At 42.9% G+C, this 24,286-nt stretch overlaps 1 protein-coding gene across 8 annotated transcripts in view; it reads right to left on the reverse strand.

The window, feature by feature from the left end:
• Positions 1-952: 952 nt before the first annotated feature.
• The window catches only part of AUTS2 (activator of transcription and developmental regulator AUTS2), a 1,117,069-nt gene continuing 1,093,735 nt past the window's right edge, over positions 953-24,286 (reverse strand). For all 8 annotated transcript variants that reach the window (XM_087417414.1, XM_087417420.1, XM_087417418.1 and 5 more), the window contains 9 exons: positions 21,687-21,782; positions 19,183-19,254; positions 17,890-17,919; positions 16,080-16,151; positions 12,268-12,409; positions 9,086-9,163; positions 7,777-7,860; positions 6,393-6,615; positions 953-4,079 (listed from right to left, as the gene is read on the reverse strand). In XM_087417414.1, the coding sequence (XP_087273540.1) occupies positions 2,831-4,079; positions 6,393-6,615; positions 7,777-7,860; positions 9,086-9,163; positions 12,268-12,409; positions 16,080-16,151; positions 17,890-17,919; positions 19,183-19,254; positions 21,687-21,782 (2,046 nt within the window). In that variant the 3' untranslated portion in view covers positions 953-2,830. The remainder of the gene's footprint in view (positions 4,080-6,392; positions 6,616-7,776; positions 7,861-9,085; positions 9,164-12,267; positions 12,410-16,079; positions 16,152-17,889; positions 17,920-19,182; positions 19,255-21,686; positions 21,783-24,286) is intronic.

The following is a 24,286-nucleotide window of genomic DNA, read 5'->3' on the forward strand; positions in this document are numbered from 1 at the left end:
TAGCTTTTCTTCAAGTTATTTTCTGCAGTCTGGGAGTTAAGGTATTAACATATAAAAGCAGAGCTGAGTGAAGTGGGCCTTTTTCAAGCAGTCCCTGCTCCACCCATCATCAGCTTTCTAAGCCAGCAAGCCCGGGTCCCCCAGTGCCCACTTCCCAAAACTCCCTGTGAGCTGCAGGGGTCCACGACACTGTCCCGTCACAAGTACAGAGCCCCGGGGTTCTGCTCACTTCCATTTCTAAGGCCCAGGCAGCAGCCTGCTAACCCGGACAGCTTTCGTTTGTTTTTTCCCAGTAAGATACAAACACCAATCTACACAATCGCATCCGAAAGCAATTCCAACAGGTTGACACAAGTAAACTTAACAATTTTTACACCTTGAAAAAACAAAACAGATTTTAGAGGACGAGGGAGAAGTTTGCACACTGATAAGGGACATGCCACGTAATCCAACGAGACACAGGAAAAGTAGAGACAGGAAAAAAATATCTGGAAGGTCTTAAGTAACATACAACTGAGAGCAGATTGAAATGCAAAGGAACAAGCAAGCAAAGACTGCCGTGAAGGGCCCTGTATCAGATGTGTCATCAACGCAGATAGACCAAGTGCTACGTTTTGAAGGACGCCTGAGACAAAGGGTATTTGCTGACTTGGCCCACACATACATCATCTACAAAACCCCAAGGTACCTTCCCATCATGACTTAACAGTATTGTGCGTAGAACAGACACACACACAAAAATCCACAGCTGACAGTGTGGGGCGCAATGCTTACAGAAGCTAATTGGCGGGTCACTAACTGAGTTAGGTAGGGTAGCCACCCATTGTAGGTCAGCCTTCTGTCCTCACTTGGGCGGGGCTCAAGGCGGTTCTTATCAAGAGCCCGGTCTTGCAAGGACGCCTTCTTCCCTAGGGGAGAGATGGCCATCTGACACAAACAAGCAGCTGGAAGCTTAGTTCACATTTTTAATAACATGGCACAGTTTACATTACACAAGAGGCTCCGCCGATGAGAACATGCTGAAGATTCAGTCGCTTCACTTTTCTTTCCACATAGGATCTAGAAAGGACTTTATTACATACAGGATAAACAGCAAAAAGGTCTGTATAGAACAATCTCTTTACAATACTGAAAGCTACCACTACAGTTCCAGTGTACATATTCCTTGGATTTTTTTTTCTTTTTAGTTGTTGTCTTAAAAAAAAAAAAAAAACACTGCACAACATCTGGAGTTCACAAAATCTGAAGCTCACAACTAAACCTTCAGTTTACTACTAAAATAGATCTCTCTGCTTATTAGAAACGATGGTCTGTAGTTAACTTTTTTTTTTTTTGCAAAAACAGGATAACAACGTCAGATAGCACTTTAATATACTAGAAGACCAAATGGAACTAATTTTATTTGATACATATATTTTACAGTCCAGTAGACAAGATATATTGTATTTCTCTGCTAGTAAAGTCATATTCTCTCCAAATATGTAGACAAGAGGCTTAATGTATTATAAAAGTATTATGAAGAGACATTAAGATTGATGCAAACTTAAAAACACACGCACACACAAGACTTTGTCTCTGCCACCTCTCACCCTCTGTAACTCTCCACGGCTCCACAAGGCTGACCTGTCACGGCTATTCCCAGACCTTCTTCCCAACTGGAATACAATGAGTCACCTTAGGAAATGTGCACCTTAAATTCATCAGCTATTGAATACAGTGAAAACATATCCATCATCTGAGAAAACTTGAAGCTTTCTTTCAGGATCTGTTTAGGTGTAATTAAATCCCACTACAAAATGAGGAGGAGTGTCCAGATATGAAAGAGGACACGCTAAAAATGCATGGTTCCCACATGAGGTGTGAGATCACGTGACTGATGGTGACGAGATGCTGCGACCTGTGTCCCCTGATTCTGGCATCTGACAACTCCCATCCTCCCTGGCACTGGTTGCTCATGTCCTCAGTTACCTTCCTGGGGCTGCACTCTCCCCCCAGAGCCCACAAGCAGCAACTTCAGATGCAAAGTTTCAGCCTGGGGTCCAATTTGCAAAACAGGATGTTTCTCCGTTTGAAAAAACAAGTAAGGAAAACAGAGTCATATCACGTAAGCGCTTGTTCAGGGAAAATATGACCTTAAGTATGTTGTAAATGGATTTGAAAAGGCTCCTTTGAGTTAGGCGGGCTTTTGTGAAAAGCCCTAACATTCATTGCATAGTTGAAGGGTTTAGCTGTCTCTAACAATATATGGGAACACAGCCACAGCCGACCGTGTTCACTGATATTAAGTTTGCAAATAGCACATTTTTAAGAAGTATTAATGTATTATGTTACTTAATCTTTATCTATTTACATTTGTACAAAGTAAAGCTTTCGTCTTACCCTTTTGCATATATGAACCATTAGCTCATGAAGCAATCTTTTTTTACATAACTATGTACACGGCCTTCCCTTCTAATCTGAAAGAGCTTTGCCTGACGGATTGTGTGTACTGTTGTTTTTTTCCCCCAGTTATCACCAAAGTGGTGTGTGTTGTCATCTTCACTGTTTTGGTTCAGATCAAAAAGGTTTATACGAGAAACCAAAAGAAGAGGAGACATGAGGACATATGACTTGGCTAAAAGATCTGAAAAATTTCAACATATAATATACAAAAACATTTCAAAATCGGCACTGAGTCTATACATTTTTTACAAGGGAAGAGTTGGGGGGCCTCTCACCCCCACAGTCTGTGTTAAGGAAGCAGGAGTTCACTCACTCGCCTGCCCTCTGGTCAAGGCCTGGCGCAGTGTGGTTGTAGGGTCTTCTTCCTCTTCCGTGTCCTATGCTCTCCTTATCGAGCTTCAATATCCTTCAGAGTGTGGGAAGGGGGCCTCTCCCTGATCTCTGCGGACAGAGGAGTAGTCCTTCTGGGAGAGACTGGGCGGCCCCCCAGTGTGGAAATGAGGGGGGGAGGCGCGCTCAGCGCTGCTGTGGGCGGGGTCTTGTTGAGGAGTCCGTTCTGGTGCCCCGTGGTGGGGCTGATTCTGGGGTAGTGCATGCTGGGGAGTCCCGGGGTGATGAGGCTGGGGTGGGGGAGGTGTCCATCGAGGGAGGCCGGGTGGACGGAATGGAGCCGCGTGTGCTCATAGTCCTCTCTGAGCATGTGCAAGCGCTCCCGCTCATCCAGGTGACTCCCTCGCTCGTGTTCCCGCCGAGGGTCCACAGACAGAGGGTGGTGGTGGTGGTGGTGGTGGTGGTTATAGTCATGAGGCTCCCTGTCCCTGAAGGAGCGATCAGCTTCGTACAGCCGGGGAGTCGAGAGACGGTGGAGAGGGTCGTTCCTCAGCAGAAAGTCCCTGCCCAGCGGGTCTCTCCGATGAATGTCAAGTTCTCGGTAGGGATCCCTCAAAGGGTCCCGTATGGGGTCCCAATGGAAAGAAGGATACGGAAACCGCTCTCCCCCGGGGATGGGACTGATGCCCATGAAAGGAGTCATCATGCGAGTCCTGTCCAGGCTGCTGATGCTGTTCATGGGGTGAATGCCTGTCACCCCCACCGTCATGGGCATCGAGGCCAAGGGCCCCGGGTGCACACTGGACGAGGAGTTTGGAGGAGGCGGCTCTGAAGACCGGTGGGTCTGTGGGGCCTCCGGAGGCAGGTCGTGGTCTTCCTTGCGCTCCTCCTTCACCTTGACCTCTGAGCCCTTCTTGGGATTCTCGTAGGCCGGCTCGCTCTTGCGCTGCTCAGCCTCGCGGCTCGAGGTGCTGTTGGGCCTGGTACTCTCCACGACAGGGGTCCGCACGTAGGGTGATGGCACCCGGGCCAGCTGCTTGGCCTCTTCGCCCACGGCTCGCCCCTCGTGGCCATGGCCGTCCTTCTCGGGCAGGTGGCCCTCCTTCGCCTTGTGCTCGTCAGCGGTCAGGTCCTTACGGGATTCCGAGTGGTCTCTCTCCCTCTCTTTGGATTTGTCTTTCTCTCGAGCCTCAGTGTTCAAATGACCCCTGATCTGTTCAGTGGAGCTGCGGTTATGTCCCAGGGTGCTCACCGGGAGGACAGGTGCTGGTGAAGGGTGGCTGGAGTGTCTCTTCTCAACGCTTTCCCTGAAGTGAAAAGAGGGAAACAAGGAAGCAAATGAAATGGGCTTGTTGGTCCGGCAAGTGCTGCCAATGAGATGGTGGTGTGAAAAGGACAGGCTCGGGTCTGCTTCCCACGGTCACCAAGGCAGCCAGACAGGCCCTTGGTATGGCGAAACCAGCCACCCTGATCTTACTGACCTAGATCGTAGAGGAAGCTTTACGGGGGTGAAGTGCTAGGGATGAGGGTGAGTGGGAGATAATTCTTTCTGTATGTCAGAGTCACGTGCCTCAATCAAGACCACAGAGGAAGAGCTTTCAGAAAGCCCAAATGGACCAATGTGGTCAATAAGTTAGTGACATGGCAACACAGCCCGTCTGACTAGACTCTAAGGAGCATTTAGTATTATGAATAAAGTTTTAAGATCCCAAACGTGAATACGACCTTTCTTCCAAATTGCAATACAAAGTCGGTGGGAGGAAGAGTTTAACAGGAACAATATAGGAGCTCCTCTCTCCTGACATCAGAAAAAAGACCATTTCAGAGTAAAGAACGTGGATATGGAGCAATCTCCAAGATGTATATGAGAGGGGCGTCTGAAAGGAAACCACAATTTCAGGACTTTTGGGTTGCAAAAAGTACTTTTGCATTAGGAAGAGTAAGAAAGCTAAAATCTGATGAGAAGGTAGAGGGAAGCCAGTAGGAAAAGCAGGTCCATAGACACAGAACCTCACAGGGAAATTGAGAACAATCGTAAGAGCATCTGTGAATGGAATATGGAAGAATTTGGAGACCTGTCTTGGGTGGGGACTTACAAGTACTGGGCAGAAAATACAAAGCAACAGAATGACAATAAGGTAAAACGTGAAGAGGTCAGATTAAGAATCCAGCAAGTCTCAGGACAGCCCCAGACGGACTTGGTAAAGGTGGAGAGAGAAGCCCGACACCACGCTGGGTCAGTAATGGCTCAGAAAGCGAGGTAGCCACAATGAGAAAATTAAGGTCTCCTCTACAAATTTTGTTTCTAGCCAACATGCAAAGCCTAAAAAGAAGAACATCTTTAAAAGGCAAGAATAAAGAAGAGTGTATTTTATTAGGTTTCCCGATTTTAACCCAAGAGGCCATTTTGACTCCATCAAGAAAACTGTGAAAAGGTTTGCTGCCCCATCTCGTTTTCTCTTCACTGACAGACTGTCTAAAGAGAGCCCTGGTCTGGGCTACGCCCACTGCATGGGCGCCTCACTTCAGTAACTAATAGCTCAGAGCTGAAGGTCATCATCGGTCCTCCCATTGGTTAAGAGACTATCATCATACTGCCTTGAAGGAAAATTCGTCTTTTTCTTTTATAAGAAAGAAATCTGTTAGCATGATGGCCTATGACGAATGTCTACTAACTGCCACATTTAGAGCCTGCAAAGTTGAATCTTTTAAAATCACTAGGACAAACAAGTACACACACATAATATACACCATAAAAAAAAATTAAAGATTTGGAACATATTTGAGTTTTAAGTACTAAGAGGAAATTATTAAGTATTTTCTGTGAAGCATATCTTGTGTATTCCCTGCTAATCAATTCGTTCAAAATGAAAACAGCCTGAAGAAAAAATAAAAGGGGCACTTTGTCAAGAATGCTTAAGACATTCTTCAGAAAAAATACTGTAAGATGTTTTCCTCTTTAAGGCTACTTCTTTCTTAGGCAGGGGTTACCAAGTACAGAGATCAAAATGGTTAGTAAAATTAATTATCCACTGGCAAAACAAAACCCAAACCAAAAATGCTTGTTGATGTTCTCTAAATCTAGGTTAGCAAAATTTTATTAGTCATCTATGAGCCCAGGATTTGATTTTGAACAAAATTTGAGAAAAATATGATGAGACAATGCAAACATGACTTTCTAAAAGAAAATAAAAAGAGAGAAAGAGAGAAAACCTATGGATGATTTAATGGACTGCACGAACTTGAAAGCAAATATGGTATTGATTCATGCTGTGTGTGTTTGGTCCAAAGCTCCAACTCACTGTCTTTTAGAGAAAGATTTGTCTTTGGACACACTAATGCCCACAGGGACTTTGGAGGTTCTAAATGTACAGCTGCTTCTAAGTCAGGAATCTTGTGCTATGCTGCAATTCTATTCTACAGTCATGATGCACTGTGGGCCAGAGGGTGTGCACTCTGAGACTCCAGCGGTCTGGGGCACAGGCGTGGGCCCCGGCTGTGTGAGGAGCAGAGGCTACGGGGCCAGCTGAGCACAAGGCTGGGACAGGGAGGGTGGACGGCCGGTACTTGGCACAGAGCGGGCTCCCCCATTGGGACTCGAGAGCGGTTTCTTTCCGTACCTTTCTTTGTCATCTTTACTAACGGATGAGTCTCGTTTATCTACATCTCTATCTCTGTCATGAGCTGCAGCGGACGCGCTACGCTCCAGCTCCCCTGGCTTCAGCCAGGGCGGAGGGGTCGGGAACGACGGAGGCGTTCGGTGCAGCCGGTTCCAGGGTTCGTGAGGGTTGCTAAAGTTCTGCACACTGGGGCCATCCTTGTGGCCGAACATTGAGTTGGGTGCTGAAATGGTGAAGTGGAGAACAAAAAGGTTTAAGAGAAATTATATAATCTGCCGTAATGATGGTACTTACCAAAAAACTTTTAACAGCATTCAGAGTTAAAATGAATACATATTATTGGGAGCTGGAAAAGGAAAGGAGATTAACAAATTCATTAGAGGAACTCTTGTCCTACACTGGAGAGGTAGCTCTCAGTTTTTTTTTTTTTAACCAAAGGCAAAGGGGTGGGAGGAGGGAGATTAAAAAGGAAAGGGACCCAACAGGTGTCATGATGACCTGATCAAACATATCTGGCACATGCAGAAGTCCCAAGCATGCAGAAGGGTGTATTTTGATGGTGTGACTTAGGTTAGTAATGTCCAATTCAGAGTAGAATTCAGGGTTATCCTCCGCCCATCACAACCCTCCTAACATGACTGTTCCTCTTTCCCCAACTTTAACAAACTAAAACAAGCGTCATCAGAGAGCAGACAGGCCCTTGACCTAAACAGATGCATAAGGTCTCCACGCTAGCTGGAACTGTGGTGGTATGCTTAGAGCTGCATTTATGGTCTCCTGTACCCGGAGAATATGATGGCATGAAAGAAAACAAGTTGAATATTCAGTGACCTAATAATGTTTAGAACATGAGCAGGTTTTGCAACTCTTTTCCTATTCTAGATAGACTTAGTAGGAGAAAACTATGTGATCCTTCCATAGTATGGAGTACGAAATGTTAGTCAAGTCAACTCTTGACTGTCCTGAGCCTGGTTTTGTTTGCCTGCTATTTCATGGAGTTTTTTCAATCCCAGTAATGCCAAAGGCAAATGAAATTTAAAAGTTGTTTTTACTTCTAACAGGAGCTATAGCTAAAGTCTGGGATAGTAGAGATGGAATATGGATGAAACTGTGAACTTAAGCATACTTTTTTGGAGTTCAATCAACTACACTACCTTTCTTGACCCTCAGTAACAAATATTAACAGCAGGCTATCCTTAAAACGTTGGTTTTGATGTGAATTCAACTGATACCTAACTCCTTGTTTAGGCCTGCTTTGGCAATGATATAACCTAAATTTGTTTCTCCAGAGCACAGTTTCCTTTTATCTAGAAAGGTCTTGAGCCATAGACAGATCAGAGGAGATAAATAGTCCAAGGCAGATTTTAAAGTTAGAGGTACTCACTAACTGAAGGATTTCCAAGTCCCCCGAAGGCATTGCCACCAACAGCTGCTAGGCCGGTGAACGTAGACGGCCGATTAAAAGGCTCTGCAAACAAGATTGGGAAGAAGGAAATGGTTCCTCCATTGAGTGAGGAGCATAAGAGCTTCCTGGAAGCTGGGTACAGTGCTGTGGGATCCTTGCCCTCTCGATACTCAGACCTGATCTGTCCCACTTCTCCCACCAGATTAGGCAAAAGGTTTTCATTGAACTTGGATTTAGGCATTGGGTTAGCAAAATATTTATGAGAGCTATTTTCCACAACAGTGCATTTTGCCCCATTTCTCTTTTGCCAGGTGGGGAGCATTACTCAAGCCACAGTGTTCTAAGATGCCTTCCTGCTCTGTCCCCTCTCTTCTGGGAATGTGCTCTGTAGGCTCTAACAGAACAGAAATAAGACGACATCTTAAAATAAATCTCTGAATGATGAAATTCTGAAGGCACACACGTTATATACCCTGTCGTTGGGCATACCATTGCCTGCATTTGCTTGTACACCTGCAGAAAACATCAAATAAATAAAGGCCACAAGTAAAGCATGCACCTTTACTAGGAAGAGACATATTAACAGGGTAGTGAAATGTGAAGTGATTAACAATAATGGGTCATGTCTCTTCATATCATCATCTTGTCTTTCTTTCCACCTCCTGGAGGTGCCCTTAGATATGGGGCAAGAGTTCACCATCTTCCTCCAATGGGTAGAAGAGGCTGTTGTAAACGTGGATTCCCTGAGGTATGAAGGCATGCCTTTCACCCACTGCACCATCAGTAACTTCTGAGAGAACCACTACTAAGTATAGATCTACAACTTTAAGAATGTGGTATGGGGCTGGCCTGGTGGCATACTGGTTAAGTTCACACGCCCTGCTTCCATGGCCCGGGATTTCCAGGTTGAGATCCCAGGCATGGACCTACACACTGCTCGTCAAGCCATGTTGTGGTGGCGTCCTATATACAAAGTAAAGGAAGACTGGCACAGCTGTCAGCTCAGGGACCATCTTCCTGAAGCAAAAAAGAGGAAGACTGGCAACAGATGTTAGCTCAGCGCCAATCTTTCTCACCAAAAAAAACAAAACAATGTGGTACGAGAGGCGCTGAAATCCTGAAGAAGGATGGCATGTATTCGACCTTCCGCAAGAACACCATCATCTCCCTAAGCAGTATGTGAGGTGTCTAGGGCATTGGCCAACTTGCCAGCAAGTGCAACAGGAGCACAGAAAACAAAGGTTTTCTGGAATACACAAGTCATTTCCCGTCACTGATGGCAACTCACCTAGGTGGGCAGCAGGGTTAAGGAAGTTGCTGTGATGAGGAGGCGGCCCAAAAGGGGTCCCGGTTGGGTGTGCAGCACCTATTAAGTCAAACATAACAGAATTAGGTTTCACAGAAAGCCAGCTTCTACAATGCAATTGGCTCCTAGTTGCCTAGACCCCCTGAGAGAATATATTAAAGTAAGAACATGGTTAATGTCCACCCAGGCAACACAGTGGGGAAAAAGATACACGCTTGTAAGGAAGCAGAACATAAATCACTCCCTCTCCTCTTTCCAAGCTGGGCTGGCCGCCACCAAAAAGAGGTCTTACTTTTTAAAGACGCTGACACACAGTATTAGCAACATCAGGAAACATTGCCAGGAAGGCAGCCATTCTATAACCAAATAAGTTTGGAGAAATGCCGGTTAAAAAACATTAAGCAAGGTTCTTTACTGAAGGACTAAGAGCCATTAATACGTTCATGGGCTCACTCATGCTCTGAGAGGGGAACATTTGGCCATGGAATATTTTCTTCGTAGAGCATCTGAGGGGGGCAAGGCTTTCACTCTGAGAAACACTGTTCCAGAAACTGTACATTTTATAATCCTTGGCTTAGGAGCAGCTGTCACGAAGCTGCATATCTGAGCCGCACTGCTTTGGGCCATGGCAGAATCTCTTTTCCTGAAAATGTGTTTGTTGTCACGGACCCGCACTGAAGGATATTATAAAGCCCGGCCCTATGAAACTCACTGTTGAGAGTAACATTGGGTTATGGGAGATGAAGTCCTCCAATTTCTCTCAATCTTCAGTGCCAGGAAAAGCTGGTTTATTCATGTTTTTGGACACAAATAATCTTATAACTGCCTCTATTATTCTTTACTTTGCCCGCAAGGGAACTCAGGTCTAACTTTGTGGTGTTCTTTCCTCTGGTTTTCCCTTCATCCACATTTCCTCCTCTACTTCATATTTGCCTTAAACAATCTGTATTTTTTTAAGAGATCTCAAATCCTTTTCTTGAAGGAAGCTGAGAAAGGAAAGAGGGAAAGAAAGAGACAGACAGAGAGTGTGCACATGTGAGTTAGGGAAGGACAGTACTTCTAAGAGCTTAGGGCATCAAACCGGCTTGTTAATATGTGGCTGAGAGCTGAGGAGGTAAACTCTCTGGGAGGCAGGCTTGGCTCCAGACAAGAGATTGGCTCTAGACAAGAGATCTGAAGAAGCATCTTTAGTTTATTTCAGGCATTAGTGCCCCACAGCAAGATGAAAGTGGCTGAAATTTAACAAGTATGTGTAAATTACACATACTTATTAAAAGTTTCACCAAATAACCATTTCGGGCAAAATCCAATATTGCTTACACTGGAAAACATTACCTTCCAGAATGGAAATATAAACAAGGCATGAATGAATTTACTAATAACTATTCCATAATCCTTTGCATTTTGACTAAGTTCCTATAAACAAGTATAAATTCTTTCAGGAATACAGATTAAATAGAGGAAGGTTGTCCCCCCAACACCCTATTAACTCAATTGATGTTTTGGATTGTTGTTCCCCAGACTGCAAGGGTCTTGTGGACCTGGGATGTGGAGGAAGCCACACAGCACAGGAGATCATCTGTCAAAGTCCCGGCATCTTAGAACGGGAAGGCACCTGAAGAGTTGTCTGTTCAGCCCAAGATGGTAACTTAGTCTCCACACAGAAAGTGCAAAAATGATATCCCGTCTCCTCAGAGTGAATATAGCCCAGCATATTCATTAGGTGTTAACAGTGTTGCCAGCTAAATAAAAATTTGGGTGCATACTGTCTGTGTAGTACAAGCTAATTAATGCTTCGATGAAGACGGGAGTTTTGCTCAGCCCAGGGCCCCCAGGGGTGCCTTGTAGTTCCAGAATTATTGAAGCAAAAGAAGCCAATTCATCCGCTTGGCTCAAATGAAAGCCAGAGAGAAATCTCTCTATTTCTCTCCAAAAATTGCTCTTAATGTAGCCCTGTCTCAGAGCCTAGGTGCCATGGTAACAAAGCCTTCAAATATGTCCCTAGACAGAAATGACAAAGAAAAACCTGAGACCTTAGCAAATTTCATCTACCCTCAAGGGTGATTCACTTGCTTTGGCCACAAGGCCCATTAAAATGATGATTTCTTGTAGTGTGGGTGTTTCTCTCTTCCTGAATGGGAGAGCCTCAGGTCCACTAAAAATAAGTCTTGGATAGAAGCCCAGGAAGGCAGCAGGCAGGATGGATGTGAAACTTGCTCCCTAAGGGCTAGAAACACAGAGGCCCTTGAATATTTATGTCCAGAAGAATAAATTTTACTCAGCACAGTGGGTATGAAGTCAGGGAGCTCGTCACTAGAATGAGCTCGGTGTTGTCATTACTAGTGTGATAGAGTAGAGCCCTGCACCGGGCACTGTGCACCGAAAACAGCTTTAGAAAAGATGGAATGACAGCAGAAGAGTTGCTCTTGTCTCCCTAATACTCTTTGCAGCCACTGCCTTTTGTTTGTGTGTACCTGGTTGTCCGATGCAGTGATCCTCCGTCCCCCTCACTTTGGCACACCTAAGAGGCACTTGGGAGTGTGCATTCTCAGAGGTTAATGAAGAGATCTGAGTTTTTACACCCTGTCCCCTAAACTTTCTGCATCATTACAACCAACCAGGCAATATTAAATTTCTGCAGCAGAGAAAACCAGTAACCAACTGATTCACCCTCCCTGTCACCGACCATACCACCAGAAACTATCTTAATTGTATTTCTTTATCCTCAGACCCTCAAAACACAGCATGACTGAGCATCATGGTGCAAAATTACTGAGTTCTCTGTGGGCACCGACAGCGAGGGCAACCACATCCTTACATAATTCCTGCCATTGTTTCCTTCCAATTCGCCCTTGCAAGCTTTCTGATCTTTTTCAACAGCATTTGACATCCTTGTGAGTTATACTGGTTTAATATAGAAGCAAATAATGAGCCGAAGCTACATGAATCCCTAAGGGAAAGATGATCTTTTTTTCCTTCTTTAATGAAAGAGGGCGTATCAGTGAAGAAGGGTCCATCTTCCTAGATGTGCTGAGATGTTGCCTTGTAAACTGGCATAAATTGTTTTTTAGGGATTGATCGAGCGGCAGCCCAGAGCACAAATGTGATTTATTTAGCTGCTGGAGAACTACATTTTCAGCTCTCCCCTGCCCCTCTGAACTCACCAGCGGCAGAGAACAAAGTCGAAGGCCGTGCCAGGTCATGGGGGTGGTGGATGGCTCCAAAGAGACTGGGGCCTGGAGGACGGCTCAGGAACTCAGGTTTCAGTCCAAAGTCCAGCTTATGTGGGTCTGACTGCATCTGTTTCTAGAGCAGCAAGGAGAAAATCAAAGATGAAATCCCAAGAGGAATGGCAGAGAAGAAAGATATTAATGAAGAGGCTGAGACAGAGAGAGTAAACTCTACGAATGGCTCACTCGGGCTTGGAGCCCCAGTCAGAGTCAAGCTGACAAATGCTGTGAGAACATAGCCACCCACAGCCACTGAACCCTCAAATGCCAGCAAAGCAGGCCAACCTAAGTAGGGCCGGCAGTGCCTGCCACCGGGCAATACCTGTTTCTCGTATCAGAAATGTCAAGTGGCAAACCTAGTGTTTGAGGTCCAATTTCTTCAAGCCACCACTACCCCAAAGTAGTTTATTATTCGTTGTAGAGGCCCATTTTAGCAAGTGCTTAAACGATAGTATTTTAAAGCTTATTTTATTAGGAATTCTGCACGAATAATCTGTTGTGAAAATTAATTGTTTAATGACTCTTTGGCATACTCTAATAGATCACAGTACATTAGTAACTGAAAGTTATGAAGAAATGTTTGCATGCCTACAAGCTAATTTTCAAATGATCACTGTTACATATTTTTTAAAAAAAATAAACAGAGACAAAGTAGGGATATTAATTTCACTAACAGGGGTCTTTTCTTTGCCTACGACCCCCAATTACCTGAGGAAGAGGAGATCAGTCCCGGGCAGTAAACCATCAAGAACCTGGTTGTGGAGTCCTTGGCGTCAACTGCGATCACTACTTCCTCTCATTCATTATCTACCCTCATGCTCAGCTTCCTGTAAGGCGCAGAAAGTGGCTCATCCTCTTCCTCCTGATTCCTTGCCCTGGCATCATTCTTGAGGCTGGCAGCCCTCTCAAACAGCACGGTTTCAAGGTTGACTCACCTTCTTGATTCTCCACAGCCTTCTCTGAATCAGCTTTACATCTCCCCAGACAAGCCCCGGCCTTGAGTCCGGAGCTCCGGGTTTCCCTTCCCTCGTCAAAACTACCTCTCTGCTTTCCAGTGTCCCACTCTTTCATGGCCCCTGGTCTGTTTCTGACTCTCACTTTTCCAACCTCTTAGACTCGTCTGATGCTCTCCGTCCATTTGGCCCCATCCACCTCAAACTCCCTCATATTCTGCGATAAGTAAATCCTTGTCCCACTATATAATAAAGACAACAAGGAGGCATCTGATTGAGCACGTGTGAGAATCAGAGACAAGGGAAGCTTGCCATTGCCTCACTGTTGAAGGGCACACTCATCAATCATAGCCATTTAAAGGAAACCTACTTGAGACCTCAAGCTGGAGGCAATACCCCTCGGAAGCGGACAGCACCTTCACTATTTTTTATGCACATGCTGATCCTCACTACTGAACTCTAAGCAACTACACACCAGGACAGATGAGTGCCCTCTGAGCCTGGCACGGTAAGGAATCTACAGGCGGTAGGCTCTCTCAATAACTGTTTGGTGAGGGGCTAAATGAATGAGTAAATGACCGTTAAACAGAAAGGGAAAATATAATTTCTGCTCAAATCTACAGGGAATCCTATCATGAAAGTCCGACTATAAAGTAACAGCCAAACTCCAAAACAAAGCTTTTAATTCACTATAAATCTATAAAAATCTTTTGAATGCCTCTTTTAATTTGGTTGCCAAATTATTTAGTGCTAATATTGCATGGTACACAGCACAGTTCCATTAACCACAACTTAGGTCCATGAAGCAAAATGGAGCCTGGGGATTACAGAGAGTTTGCTGGAAAGGGAAGATGAACAGTTATCTCATGTGCAAGAGGTCTTCCTAATTGAATTGAGATAATGAAAGTTTTAGTCACTGGGGACACTGTTTCAAGGAAAAGAAGTTGCTAAAGTGGCACCTACAACATCCTTCAATGCTTTTAACCCAAAGGAGTTACAAGGAGGACGTGTCTTACCTACCGTTCCACTAACCACATTATCCAAAACAAAAAGTGAATTGAACTAAGCATCAAAATCTAGTTAGCTTTTCAAAGCACACACATTTTCTAACTAAGCTAAACCATAAGGTTTCTAATTAAACCTCGCCTAACAACAAAGTAAAAGTGAGCAAAACTCACTGATGGGATGTTATGAGAAAAATCAGGTATTTGGCACCAAAGTAAAATATCTTAGTGACCTCATTTACTGAGGTTGGCTCTTTAACTTCTAACTAGGTTGGTTTTTAAAATATCATTTAACCATTTTTAAAAAAACATTTCTGTGATGACTAGCTCTCCCTCCTTGTTTATCAGCTTCTTTTATTATTCTCACAATGGCTCCCAAATGTAGTTAGTACAAAAAGCTTGTTCATGAAAAAATGGATTAACTGAAGCTTATTGGAATTACTCGATTGGTTGTTTTCTCCCATTTTTCTAGGCAGAGTCACAGCCTATAAAATCTGGATTTGTTAGTTACTTTGTTCCCTGAGCCAACCAAGGAGGCCATATTTGGTCACCTACAGAAGTTCTTGCTCTCTTCGCTGTTGTGTAATAAAGACCTGGTACGGCATGGAATGTATTCATCTGTATGATGAAAATACAGACAACAAAGAAAAATCACCTGCAGACAGGGAAGGTAACCAGCCAGATGGTAGTTGTAACAAGTACCGACTCTATCCTAACCTCTGGCACCGGTCATCGAGAACTAACGAGGGTGTGGAATGGTAACTGCAAACCAAACACTACTTCTAGAAATTTTTTTTTTTTTTGGTGAGGAAGATTAGCCCTGAGCTAACATCCAGTGCCAATCCTCCTCTTTTTACTGAGGGAGACTGGCCCGGGGCTAACATCCCTGCCCATCTTCCTCTACATTATGTGGGACGCCGCCACAGCATGGCTTGACAATCGGTGCATCACTGCGTGCCTGGGATCCGAACCTGTGAACCCTGGGCCGCCAAAGTGGAGCATGCGCACTTAAGTGCTACACCACCGGGCCAGCCCCGAGAAGAGTAATTTTTAATAATATGGATTGCTAATGGAAGTTTAGTAACATTATATAGGGCATAAATTAGTCTAACATTTTTCCAAAGCCACAAACTGAGAAGAATGTATAAATTCTTACAGAAAAGAAAACTTTCATGTATAGCTCTTCCCAGATACTAAATATTTTCCATACTAATACTTGGTCTCTAATCAGATTCCCCAAACCTTTTTTTTTTTTTTTTTTTTTTTTTTTTTTTTTTTAAGATTTTATTTTATTTATTTATTTTTTCCCCCCAAAGCCCCAGTAGATAGTTGTGTGTCATAGCTGCACATCCTTCTAGTTGCTGTATGTGGGACGCGGCCTCAGCATGGCCGGAGAAGCAGCGCGCCGGTGGGAGCCCGGGATCCGAACTCGGGTCGCCAGCAGTGGAGCGCGCTCACTTAACCACCAAGCCACGGGGCCGGCCCCCCAAACCTTTATTTTACAGTTTACTCTATATTTAAGCTCTTTGGATCAATAAGATGACAAAATCATTTAAAAAAAAAAAAAAAGGGAAAGAAAAAACATCAAGGATTATCATTTGCTTCTGTTTTGTCATCATGCTAGTAGTCTCCCTAATTAATAGTAAGATTTTCGAATAGCTTTTCCAACAGACTTGAGCCTTCCTGCCTGTGGGTCTTTAGAATCTGTTTAAAAACTTCCTTAATGGGGAGGTCATACCCCCACAGGCCCCCCATCCCCATCCCCTAAGACAAGGAAGGCAAGACTGACCTTGACTTTCTGTTGGTGGTGGTAGATCTGCCAGGCAATGTGAACATGCATAGCACACCACTTCCCTGGTTTCTGGAACAAGAGCGAGCACCATGGTCAGAAAGAAGACCTTTCAGAGAAAACCACCTTCAGTTTCCCCAAAGCTCTCAGAAGATTTTGACTGCAGAGGCTTGTTTCACGAAACAAGAGTGCTTTGTACCCCCTGAGCGCCTTCTCTCAGCAGCCTCAGTGCCCAGGCCTGAGGGAGCCACAGTCAGCTCCACCTCTCCTCTCCCGGGAGCCTGAGCTGGCGGCTACGATTCAGAGAACGATACTTGACAAGGACCTCCCCGGTTACCAAGGATAAAATGGCAAAAGCCCCAACCTCATTTTGTGTCTCTTCTCTCTTTCTTTTCTGGTGCCAGCTGGCAGACCTGGTAGACTGGGAAGCCCTACTTAACAAACGCGGCCATGCTATAATGCAAATTGGCTGTTCAGAAGGGCTAATTAGTGAATGTCTGTGAATGAGCTCAAAACAAGAGGGTACAGAACCTGTGTAACCTCCCCCAACACTGCTTGTTTTTAACCCCTGAAGTGGAACAAAGAAATTCACCACATTTTTATGGAAGCCCAGTCCCACAAGTGCTTCACTAAGAGTCAACTACCTATTCATGTTGGTGGGCTCTGTTCATTTCTAAGTAAAAAAAGAGAAGAAACAAAGAAGAGAACTCATTCCTTCCTACTTCTCTAGGCCTCTGCAGATATCAAGTCCCTCCTCCACCCTCTGGGAATATATCAATCCATGTCCCCCAAATTATTTCATGTCTTGCTTTATTAGCAGTGGAGTAACTGTGAGTGTAGTCTTACCACCTGGAGGGCAGGGACCACCTCTTTCCACTTCATTTGTACTCCTGCTATGGAATCTACTCATAAGCTCCGAATGTGTGCTCAATAACTACAGGATGGATGAGAAGAAACACTGCCCCACTCCTACAGTGGCAAAGGACAGACACTTCTGGTTTCTCTATTAAAGAGTTGTTTCTGAAATATATACTTAAATCCAAGTCTGGGGTCAGTTTTCTTGTAATGAAATTACAGGTCATCTGAAATCACCTAAGTGATGACACAATCCTTCTTTTTTTCCCTTTGGAGAAATTGAATTACCTGATTATGCACTCCAGAAATGGCTTAAGTACAGCAGGAAATCTACTATCTATCCATCTTCCATCCAACCATCCATCACCCCCCCTTCTCCCGCCACCAAGTAAGTCAGCATTTATTCAGAGGTCATCTGCTGGCCACTCTCCAGACCTCTCAAGATGTTAACAAACCAATGCTTATAGTAGCCCTTTTCTGCACCAGAGAAACAGGTCGAACGGCTGTGACAAGTCAACATCACTTAGTGTAGAATAAGGCAGCCACCAGCCAAAACAAATGGACCCAGATATATATTTATACATTTATGTAAATATATATCTCTCTCTGCAAGAGAGCCAGTAGAACTCAGTGAAATCCTAAATCTAGCCTATAGCTTAAGTCTTTCCCCTTAAGTTCCCACTAGTCAAACCTTTTACCAGAACTGCCAACAAAGAGAATCTTACTCAGGTGAATTTTATCTGTTAGCTTTACCTCAAGGGCCTGCCTTCCTCCAACACTCAAAGCAAAACAATTTAGGCCATCTGTAATCAGACTACCTGAAAAACCCAACCACTGTCATTCCACCATTTTATTCCAACGTTTCTATCGCTTGTTTCCTTGTAATGGATTTTATTTTTAACCCACAGGGAGTCAAACAGAGGTTGCAAAACAGTTCTAGAAGAAGCTTTCTTACCCTTAACATAGGTCTGAAAGGATCTGTCAACTGTGAAGAGAAAATGACAACTTGGTTACATGCCTGTCACTCAAACAATTGCACTAATTAACAAATTTGTAGTGCTTCATTAGGAGGGGAAATTAAAATGTTAGAATTTTACTTTTAAATGAAGTCCTTTTAGAGAATAATTAACCCATTTTCACACTATCAAAAGTACCAAGTGTCCCCTCCCCCACTTCATAAGCCTTGGTACATCTACACTGACAAGCTCCCTGAACAAGTTTAATCAATAGCAATTTGCCCTCTGGCAACATGATTTGCTCACATTATACATCTGAGGAGTCTCACTCTCTTGAGCAGCCCTTCCAAACCACATTGAACGGGTCCGAGGGAGAATGGCCTTCAGACCTAGATGGATACGGCTGGACACTAATGGGTATCTGGGAACAGCTGTCTTCTCCAGACATACAGTAGAACTAGGCTATCTTTATCAACACCCTTAATTCGATGACTGTACATTACTTAGAGGTATTAGACATTTCAAATAAGTTCACTAAACATCATGAAAGTAGTTACATAGTTGAGTCCTTTCAAATTTCTACCTAACTCTGGTCATCAATTTCTGACTGCCCTTACCCAGGGAAAAAGACAATATTGTAAAAGGTAACCCTTTTTTCACATTTACTATGAAGATGAATGTAAATAACAACCAATGAGACAAGATTTTATCTACTGTAGAACTTTAAATTCTTTTCAAGGGTTGGTAGAGGTATACATTATGAATAAATAACATAACCAGAGCATAACGGATATTTTATTTAGCTCTAGAGCACAAGAGGATCCTTACCACATTGAAAGTACAGGGCCAGAAGAGCTGTGTGGTACAGTGACTTCCGGACCCCAGGCAGGCGGGGATGTGTCCTGACTTCCAGGAAGAAAAGCGCTTAGTGCTTTTCCATTCAAAACATTTTACAGCTATTTCTTTTGTGTAAGAGAAATTTAAGGAGATGCGGACAGAGAAGATTGGTTGAGTAAAAACTACACAAGCTAATAGTGTCCAGTTCCTGGGCTTAGACCATCAGCCATTCCTCTTTTCTCTCATCGGCAAGTGTCATATGGCTGCGATAGAGCAGGAGAGATTTTGTTTTCTAAAAGTAACTGGCATTTTCTTCCACAAAATAGAAGGAATAGCTAAAATAGCAGCTCGCTCAGATGAGCTAAGGAAGGTGCAAGCACTGGGTTAGCTGTCCTGTGCAAACACACACGCCCTGCCCTGGTGCTACCTGAGACCAAGCCTGACTTTGTACATACCCTCGGGTCCTTTTGGAGTAGAGTGTGTGGGACTGTCCCAGGTCGAGCGGCAACATCGATAGGGTTGGATGTCTACAAATTAATTAGACCACAGCTTAGGAAGCATATAACGTGTGACACAAAAGCAAGATCTTTCTTTCAATCTAAATTACAGAAGTCAAACAGCGCTTTTTTGCCTGTTCCCTTCTGGAATACAAGAGTTAACAGGTTCATTTCTCTCAGTGATCACACACGCTCTTGAGGAGGATCTGCTCCCTATGTTCTCCAGGGACCCTGACAAGGGATGCCCTCTCTAGCAATGGCATTTGAAAACAGAGGTGGACTGCCCCACATGTCACTGCAATAAAAAGCAAAGGACCAGAGAAGAAAAGCAATACAAGCAAACGCTGTCCTGAAATCCATCTTCTTCTGAGTTACTGACAGCTCTGTCGTCGTATTTTTTTGCTTTATCACCAAACATTCCAAGAAATGCTTAAGTGAACATCATCATAATTTGCTGTATCAGGTGCTTCTCATCAGAATAACCAAGAGTGTCTTATAGATATTAAGCTAACTCTCTACATTTTAACTGGCAGACAATAACAAGAAATTACACTCAGTAATTACTCATTAGCAGTGGTGGAAACGGGACAAGAGAACCTAATTTAGGGACCACACAGATCTACTATTAAATGATTTCTAAAGTAATTCTGCTTTATCTTTCCTATTCCCACCACGATTCTTAAATATCATTAATAACAATAACCTTATCGGCAGGCTTTTGTCCATTGAATGAACAACAACAACAACAACAACAACAACAAAAAGCCTACTTCATGCACAGGCAGTCACGACTTTCTAGTAGGTAAAAGATTTAGAAAAATTTTCACCAGGTATTTTATTTAAGAAATCACAACTTCTACGAATCCCCTCACACCAGGAAGTTAATCCGTGTGGAAAAAGAGCTCAAGTTTAGGCACAAAGCTTTCCTCCAAGGAGAAGGAAAAAAAAAAGAATGAAAGAAAGAAAAGCAATCAGCTGCTGTACAACTAACAATTAAGCTGGAGTTGTTAACAGCCTGATTTGCATACATATGAAGAACTCCACTAATGAACTGCAATCTACATATTCAATCAGTACGATGGCCTGGAAAGGCCTATTTCAACACCAGGAGAGACACTTTCTTGCCCAGATGTAGTTTTCTGTGTGATTGGATAATTGTGAGTGAGGGAAACAGTCTAATTTATTAAATGACCTACCAGTCTGTTTGGGGATTCACTAGAGATTTGTTGCAACCTAGAGGGGACAGACCAGGGTCTGAGGAGTAGTGAAGAGCAGGTTGGGGGGAAGGAGTTTAAAAATCATTATCATTTTATCCCAAGACAGGAGGTGGTAACCATGGCCATCATAAAAGCCCCGTGTATATATCAACTGGCATATAGACTGCAATTCCATGCAGGCAAATGTGATTTCTAAGGTGTAGCCATTCCACCCCTAACGCTTTTTAACTTCTTTTCCTATTTCTACTTTTAAGGTAACATGCCTTTGGAAATGCACTATGTGCTCATCCTGGGAGACTCTGCCCCAAAATTGGTGTTTTATATTAGAAATGAGATGGAAAAAAAAGAAAACCAAAATCACACACAGCAAAATTTCCTACTTTAAAATCTGAGAATGGTCACTAACATGAGAAGCACATTCATTTTTTTTTTAAGAATGTAAAATAGGGGCTGTCATAGACTTAAAGTCACAAAAAGGTAGAGTGTTCCAAGAATGACTCCTCAACATCGACCTGCAGAGATAACTGTAGCCCAAGCTGAGTAGCACATCACTGACTAGGTAGGAAAGCATTTAGTTATTAAAGGGTAAAAGGTTACTTTCACACTAGGACACTAGTCTTGACGGTGGCAAGTGTGACCATGGCTGAGGGGTGGGAGGACTGAGAGAGGGCAGAGAGGGACACAGGAGCACAAAGACAGGCAGGCGCTGCCTCCATTGGCAGGCAGACCCTCTTTGCAGACAGACAGGGCTGAGGAGCAAAATGAGGCAGAGTGAGCAGAAGCATCTCCCCTTCACACAATTAAAAGGATACAATTTTAGTTTGGAAGCTTTTTCCCTCCTTCTGTTAAAATCACTAAAGGCTTAGCTTTGCATCTTCACTAATAATATATACCTCAAGGACAACTTGGTGCACATGTATCTGACATTTCATAGAATTCCTGACCAGAAGCTTATGTCCACAATATTGGTGGAAAAATACATATATACATTCCACATATTTTAAAGAGCACAGGAAATCCTAGCTCACCTGAGATTACATGGGTAGGACAGATTGAAAATTAAGTTTTGGCTGAGGTTTAAACTAGATGGACTAGGAAAAAATACTCTCACTCTAATCCCAGTGGGCACTGTAGATCTGAAAAATCAGTCACTGGCAGGCAAGAGGATGCAAAACCCACCCACATGCCTAGCCTGAGGCTCCACTTATAAATATGCCTGTGTGTTTTCACTGTACGGTTTCTTACCTTCGGCTGAAATGCTCCTTGTAGTGAACCAAAAGGGCCAGTGGGTGGAATCATAGGGGGAATGCCCGATACTGCAGGAGGGTAGGAATGGAAGAGCTGTGGCCAAAGATGGAGAGGGAAAAAGGATTTTAGTAGGAGGCAAATAAATGATAGATTCAATTCCCTTCCCACAGAAAGACATCAACATTAGCAAGCCAAGTAATCTCAGTTTGATGCTATTAGTCAAGAAGCCATGATGAAATGATCACACAGATGTGCCATGAATGCTTAACTTAAAAAGTTAAAAGTAGTTCAGAATCAATCAGCCAACAAATGATGTCCCAGATGAGAACATCATTAGACAGGGAGCTTTTCTAATTATTAATTGTTAAATCGGATAGAAGTCCTAAATGGTTGGAGATTTTAATGCATATCAAAAACAGGAGGGGTGCTGAGCCAAATAAGATGCCCATAAAATTACAAGTTAATTGGAAAAAGAAAAAAACAAAAAGAAAAAAAGAAAGGAAGAAAAGAAGCAAGTCTTTATGAGCTCCAGGATTTTATACCATTAAAACTCAATTAGTACTTTTAGATTTTTAATAGTTTGAGGAAATGTGAAAATATTCACAATCCTTGCTTCATTAGGTTGTTCTAGAAGTGGCAGTTCCAGAGGGCAATTTAATTGTCTCATCTAAAATGATGACAAATATTTGACAAAGGGTCAAATGACTCGGTGTATACTTTCAACAGAGCTACCCGGTTCCAGTAAGATGGACAAGCTCGCAGAAGGCCACTCAAGCCAAGCCCTCGACATGTAAGTCTGAGCACTCAGTGAAGAGAGAAGAATGATTCTGAATTAAGAATATGAATGTGCTTGAATTAACAGTTTACAGAGGACACAATGGAGGAAAGAAATGTATAGCAATACTGAAGACAATGCAGACATCTTTTCCTCCTTCTAAAAATTTAGTGTTTCTGAGATTCTATTGCTCTGGTTCCACTGACTTTAAGCAAACCACCATACACATATTTAACTAACACCCCACCCCTATGGTTGCATATGTCAAAAATACAACAATAATTCAAGCTCTTTCTAATAATGCATTTACGTTAGCTATTTCTAGGTAATGGCAAATTCACATTTCACAATCCTGTCTGTTGTCAGAGCACGTACTTTTTCTGTGGGTGTTTATTTCATTTTATTCCCTTCAATGCTGCAGCAAAGTTTTTCAGACTAATTGATATTGAACTAAATCCACTTAAACAGTGATTGCAAGCCAAGTGCCCTCATTTAAAAATACTTTTAAGTCTAAAATTGTGGTTTAGACACTTGAGTGCATTGCATCTTAATTCCTCTTATAACGTCCTAATCCCCAAAGCAGGGGAGACTAGGTACTTCGTATATTATCTGCTATAACTAATAATACGAAGTAACTCTCCCACAGTTCACTGTATAAAGCAGAGTAATTAAAGACATGCCACCCTAAAACACACTCAAATTTCTATTTCTCTACCTCCAGGTGGGTATTTTTCCTTTAATGTTTTCAATAAAATATTGGATATTCTCACCATTTTCCTTCTGCTTTAGTCCATTACTGACCCTCTTAAAATATAGCTGACTATTCCCCCTTGACTAAAAATGTGAAGTACCTAGGTAACAAAATATAAACCTTCCCAAAATTCAGGCCTCCAGGCTTACTCTCCATCTGAAATCTAGGACTCTCAGCAGAATGTGCATAGAAAAAGGCAGTGTATTTGGTCCTAGGAAGTAAATCTGAGTCACCTGTTGAGCATGCTAAACTCTCCCTAAGAATGATTTTGTTAGCTGGTCCCTAATTTAAATCAGCAAGTATAGAAAAAGGGCAGAAATCTGATGATTATTAAGGATGGCACCATTCATGGGGCAGACCCAAAGAGGAAACCCACAGGTCTCCTGTATTTTGCATGTCCATTTAAAAAAATCTTTTGTGTCACAGCCCTGAGCAGAACAATGCTGGAACAGTGTGGGAGCCCAGGCACTCAAATACACTTTCCTCATTCCTTTCTGAAGAGGCCTTCCTCATGTTATTTCTGAAAGTCTCTAGTCAGTAATTCTTAATTGATTTCTAATATTTTCTAGTCTTGACTTCTCAGCTATACCCAGGACTAATACAGTGTCTAATGATCTGGTTCAAAGTATGAATGAATTCACAGGCTTTGCCGATCTCTCAAGTAGCACTTCTACTCAAATAATAAGTTAACACTATCCAAAAACCAAAGCTAGGAGAGTTGAGTACGGTGCATTAACATAGTTACAAGCAATTATTAATCTTCCTTCTTTCTGGTCTCATTTAAAAAATATAAATAAACCATTGAGCAAAGAAACTTGCAAAATTTCAGGTAAAAATGATGCAGTAGTCACTCCATAATCAAAATATCATGATAAGATGTTCAAGGTCTTTGTATAAAAAGAAGCCCTTGTGTTACATACATATCTAACGTAGGTTGGTACCAATTTAAGTTCCAGAACGTACTCTGAAAATTGCATAAAACAAGTATTTTTTCAAAATAAAGAAGAATGAATTTAAAGAGGAAAAAAATTATACATTTTGATTTTAAGACCTTCTTTTATTTAAATGACG

This window comes from Ceratotherium simum, chromosome 26 (genome assembly GCF_057802395.1).
Source record: "Ceratotherium simum simum isolate JZ-2026a chromosome 26, ASM5780239v1, whole genome shotgun sequence".
Taxonomy (NCBI): Eukaryota; Metazoa; Chordata; class Mammalia; order Perissodactyla; family Rhinocerotidae; genus Ceratotherium; species Ceratotherium simum.